Source organism: Arachis ipaensis, chromosome B6 (genome assembly GCF_059453495.1).
Source record: "Arachis ipaensis isolate K30076 ecotype BB chromosome B6, ASM5945349v1, whole genome shotgun sequence".
Classification (NCBI taxonomy): domain Eukaryota; kingdom Viridiplantae; phylum Streptophyta; class Magnoliopsida; order Fabales; family Fabaceae; genus Arachis; species Arachis ipaensis.
Genome location: NC_142441.1, coordinates 150095924 through 150101936, shown reverse-complemented (window position 1 = coordinate 150101936; position 6013 = coordinate 150095924). Strand labels below are relative to the sequence as shown.

General features: G+C 31.2%; 1 protein-coding gene across 1 annotated transcript; it reads right to left on the bottom strand.

The window, feature by feature from the left end:
- Nucleotides 1–4681: 4681 nt before the first annotated feature.
- Nucleotides 4682–5600, bottom strand: LOC107605580 (uncharacterized). The gene has a single exon (XM_021105285.2). The coding sequence runs from the start codon at nucleotides 5510–5512 to the stop codon at nucleotides 4877–4879; it is 636 nt and encodes a 211-aa protein (XP_020960944.1). The 5' UTR covers nucleotides 5513–5600; the 3' UTR covers nucleotides 4682–4876.
- Nucleotides 5601–6013: the final 413 nt, after the last annotated feature.

The following is a 6013-nucleotide window of genomic DNA, read 5'->3' as shown; positions in this document are numbered from 1 at the left end:
ACATGATTGGGAGGCAAAACGGGTCGAGCCCGTCGGGCCGATCCGCAAACAGGCTAAAAAAGGCAGGTCGGGCTAGGATTTGGAATCCGCCAAATTACAAAAATTCGCTAAATTGGCGGGTTTTGGCGGGGCGGGGCGGGCCGGTCCGCCGGGCCGAAGATTTTTATTTTTCTTTTTTTTAATTAAATAAAAGAGTGATTACTGTTATAAAATTAATAATTATAGAATTTTTAATCACTTTTTTTCATTTTTTGTTTTTATTCTTCTTTAGTTATTAACTTTATTTATTTTATTTTACAATTTCGTATATATACTCAAATTATGTGACTTATTTTTTAAAATAAAAATGATTCTATTGACAAATATTATTTTGAACAATTTTATTGAAGTTAAAAATTAAAAAAAAAATAGTAAAAAAAATTATATTATAATTTGACTATTTTTTATTTGTATTTGATTTTTTAATTATTATTTTTTGGTTAATTTTAATAAATTTTATTTTTCAAAAAAAAAAGAAGCGGGCTAGCCCGCCAATCCGCCATAAAGCGGGGCGGGCTAGCATTTTGAATCCATTTTAGTTGGCGGGGTGGGCCGGTCCGCCCCGTTTATAGGGCGGACTTAGGCGGGGCGGGGCGGACCGGCCCGCTTTACCACCCCTATATAAAAGTGTAACATTTTTCTAATTTAATTCCAAATATCACAATCTATAAACAGCTCCTTTTTTTAACCCGTATGATTGTACTTGAATTTTAATTAAATTTACTATTTTACTTTAATAAATTATTGTATTACCATTTAATCTTTTATTTGTTGAAAATATTATTTGTGCACTATTTTATACGAAATAATTAATTTAGTGATTAATTTATAATACAATGGTTGTTTACTTTTTTTATATGTAATATTTTAATAAATGATAAAATTATAAAATATATATATAATAAACCTTCAAAACTTCTTGAAAGTCCTTCCCCTTTTTTTTTTCCCGCAACCCATGGACACGCCTTGGAGAAAATTGGAAATGAGGAGTTTAGAGAATTTTGCAGTGCTAATAAAAATCTCTAAATTCCTTGTTATAAGAATAATAAAACTCTTAAACAGAGTTTAACGCTTCAAAGTCTTTTCCTCTTTTCCTAAATTCTCTAAAAGAAAAAATACCTAGAGCAGGGTGACAAAAAAATAATAAAAATAATTAAATATAAAATATATATTCTTAAAAAGCATTTAGAAATTATATTTTGATATCACTTCTTGCAAATATTATTAAAAAAATGATATTTTTCATTTTTAAATTTTTTTCTAATACCTAAACATTTACACAAAAAGTTAAACTAAATTATAAGTCACTTGTAAGTCGTTTATCTTTTATGTTTTGAAATTATTATTAACAATAATATAAATTTTCGGGTATAATTTGAATAGTATATCCAAATGCAAATAAGAAAATCTTAAAATTACCTTTGATTTGTACTTTAAAACTATTCAGTGTTTTTTTCTTGTTCTTCTTTTTTTTTCCGATCATCATTTTTTCAATCAAATTAGTAGCAATCAGCAGTATGACCAAATTAGTAGCTAAGAACTTTGATCAATTAGAGTCTAAACATTAATTTAAATAAATAATTAATTAAATAAAGATAATGGAGTAGTAACTACACACTTGACCTCTTCGTCTCTATCCCGTAGGAATTATGAGATCACCCTAAGGATGCCTTTGACATCCAAAATCACAGAATCCTGTTCAAAAAGCAGAACCATATTCTCAGAAAAAGTTCAAACGACCTTCAACAAAAGGGTATCTGTATCCGAAATTGATACCAGTGGGTAGATAGAGAATATATAGGGACACGAGACAACTTTCTCTAAAAAATTCGGCAAAATAGCCCCGTAACTTCAAGGGAAGTGATGCCCTCGCAGTGATCAGATCCGGACGATTGTTTACAAAAAAAATAATATACAAAAAAAAAATAAATTACTATTTTTGACAACTAAAAATTTAAGCACAGCCAAAACTAACTATGAAAAAAATATTTATTTTAAGCTATATTCTCTAGGTATCACTTAAACCTTTATTTTTTTTTCATGTGTTAATTGCAATTGTATTTTGTTTACTTCTTAGATCTTGTTTTTTCTTTAATTTATTTTTAAATATGTGTTTGCTTGCTTATTCAGCTTATATATCCTACCAAAAAATCAACTCAGATGTTACTGTAACTGTGTTTGTGCCAAGGTTCTGAAAATCGGTTCGGACTGGCCGGCCGAACCGGTTGAATCATGAACCGGACAGAAAGCGATTCAGGTAAATAGGAAAACTGCAAAATCTGAAAACTGGAATTGAATCGGTGAACCGGTCGGTCGAACCGAATCATGACCTGGTCGATTTTTTGGCTGGACAGCAAAACGTTGCCGTTTCAGCCTCTGGAACCCTAAATCAGTAATCAAATCCCTAATTGGATCCTGAATGAGTGAGTGAATCCCCCTCCTTCTCATCGAACTGAGAACGCCTCTCTGACTTTCACACGGGTTCTCATCGAGCTCGTCGTCCAGTCGCCCATCACCTCCGTCGAGCCACCGCCGTCGATCCTTCGAACAGCCACCTAATCGCGCAGCAGCCGTCGTCCTTTCGAAGGTGCTCCACCACTGCTTGGTCACTAGGCGTCGCTGTCTCTCACTCTCCCTATTGCATGTTCTGCTAAAGCCTTGAAGGTGCCTTCGAGCTTCCAGAATTTCAAGTAATTTTTTTTTAGTTATGATTGTTTGATTGAATAACTGTTGCATGTCTCTGTCTCCCTGATGAGTTTGATTGAGTAGTTCCTTGATTTTGTGAAGCTCTGTGAACTCTGAAACTGTGAACTCTGTCTCCCTATTTTATTTTTCTTTGAACTGTGTAGTATGAAACTGTGAACTGATTCAACTGATCCTACTAAACTGAATTGTGAACTTTGGTTAATAATTACTGTTTACTTATTACTGAAATTGAACTGATTTTGCTTTGTTTACTGAACTGGATTTTGTTGTTTGTTGAATAATTGTGAATAATTTTGAATAATTTTGGATTTTGTCTGTTCGCCGCCAGCTCTGCATTCTTCCCTGTCTTCCACTAATCCTAGGTATAAATCTAATTTGTTGTAATAATAATTGTTGAAGCATAATTAATTGTTGGTTCTAAACCTTGCTGTTGATTGCTTGAAGCATGAATAATTGTTGTTGATTAATTTTTTGGTGCTGATTGCTTGAAACATTATTAAAGGATTAATTGTTGAAGTTGATTGCTTGAAGCATTATCAAAAATAACAAGTTTGTTTTTGAAAAATTTCTTGATTCCTCTTACAAAGATTCTACAAGATAAATTTGAAATAGAATTGTTTGTTTTTCTGTTTCCATATACATATTTATTATGCCATTAAACATGTTCATGAATTGGACAATTTCTGCAGAAAAACTTATTAGTAAAGAATAAATAACTTCAACATAACAGGATTGAACACCTTTATCTACAGGTTTTGAGGGGCCATCGAAACATGTAAGATCTTTTTCCAAATATTTTGCTAGACCCATATGATTAGCCTTCTCTCTTACATTTTTTTTTAGTGCACTACTATGACAAACCTCAGAAGCATGTTGAAGGAGTTCCCTATACAAATATCCCTGTTTTTTTCTTAGGGCAATATAGACAAGTGAAGGTCTCATCTTCTCTCTTACATTTTTTTTTAGTGCACTACTATGACAAACCTCAGAAGCATGTTGAAGGAGTTCCCTATACAAATATCCCTGTTTTTTTCTTAGGGCAATATAGACAAGTGAAGGTCTCATCTGATATTCTCACAATGTGAATTCCCTTTTTGAGCTCTTCATAAGATTCATCTACATACCATGAGCTTATTTGAGGTGCACTTGCACTAGTATCCGTGTTAGATATGGAGCAATGAGTCATTACAATTTCTCTCAGCCAAGGTATTACAATAACTGAAGCACAGATATTAACACTAGAACAGTGTACAAATGGTTGCCATTTTGGTTTACCTATCGCTTCCATGAAAAAAAATAAATAAACATTGTGAAGTATCGAATTTCTTCAAAAAATTCTCCAATTTAATCAAATTTAATATGTTTATTTATATTTATTTATTATTTTATTATAGAACGATTTTTCAGTTAAACTACGATCGAACTAATTAAATCTATAAACCAATAAATCAATAACTAGAGTGATTCGATGATCAATTCGGTTTTCAGAACATTAGTTTGTGCAGCTGTTGAAATGAATCGATTTAGAAAAGAATTCACAATAATGTTAACCTCTTTGATTTGACTATTGGTATATTAGAGATGAAGAAAAAAAAAGAAACATAATAAATAATATTAAATAATAGAAGGGATAGAGATAGGAATAATATGAAAATTTTGAAAAAAAGGAGTAATATGAAAATTTAAAAAAAAAATTAATAGAATCAACTTTAAATTTAAGAGTTTTTTTTTTTTTTTTTACCAAAGATAGGAGACTCGAACCCGCAACCTCTTAATTGAGTATGGGAAGACTATGCCATTTGAGCTATTACTCGTTGGCTTTAAATTTAAGAGTTAGACACTTTATTTTGTCAAACAAAATTATTTTTTTATAAATACAACGTTAATAATTTTATTTTTCATAGTTAATTTTGTTAATTTTATTTTTCATAGTTAATTTTATTGGCGTTCAAATGTTTACTAATATTTATTCGAGAAAGAAAATAGGATTGCTCATCAAACTTTCTATACTCTTACATAATTTCACAAACACAAGACAATTTGAATTGTAGATAGAAACTTTCCCAATAGTAAAACATAACTAAGAGAAAGTTAATTAACTATACATAAAAACATCTATATAATTATGATATCAATCTCTATCTATGATGTTGTTGTTGTTGTTTGGGAAGCTAGAGATTCTAACCAAGTTATTATTGTCATGAACACTTGAAAACTTCTTACAAGAGAAAAAAGACAAGCCCTTCCTCAACCTTGATTCAATCATCAATCCACTACCTTTGTTGACCAATTTCTTGTCCTTCTTCTTCTTCTTCCTCTCACCACCATCACCACTTCTTTGATGATGATTATTATCATTCTTTGTGCACTCTTTGTAAGCTGCTAGAAAGGGATCATCTTGATGATCTTGACCAACCCAAAGTCCTTTCTTTGAAGATGTTCTATAATATGGAGGTTGAAAAGCACATGGGGGAAGTGGAATATCTTGAAAATCATGATGATGATGATGATTATTATTTCCAGCTACAATAGTACTAATATTACTAGGAATAATATTAGTATCTTCTTTCTCTACTTGTAGTTGTTGTTGTGTGCATGATGGAGGGGGTGGTAATAACTTAGTAAAAATTTCATTCTCCTTAATGGGAATTTCATCACCATGATTATTATTAAGAGGAGGAGGAGTAGTAGTTGTTACCTTGGAGATACTAGGCTTCTTTTCCCATGAGAATAATACCTTTCTTGATGAATATGGTTGACTACTCATATTGATGATATAGAATTTTTAGTTATGGTGGAATAATAATAATATGATGATAGATAGGGCCTATATATATGAATGAATAAGATTTTGATGTTACTAGACCCTTTATATACTATAGTCTTAAAACCTAATAATAAATGGTTTAGGGTTTCATCATATGTGAATGGACAAGCACCAAAAACGTAAGCATAGACAAATTCCTAAACCAAATTGGAAGTAGAGATAGAAGTTTGTGGAAAAAATTGGCCATGGGTTTGCATCATCAATCACTCAATTGGTGAAGACAATTAAGGAGAAAAAGTTAGAAGGGTATAAGACAAAATAATTAAGATGACTTGACTTGTTCTTCATATATAATTAATTATCAACATTATATAATTAAATAAACAACTTGTGAATGATAATGTTTGGTGTGCAAATGCACCATGTGTACCACCACCTCTTATGTGAAGTGGAATAAGATTCAAGTTTGGATGCACCAATTGTTAGTGCGGATTAGGATTT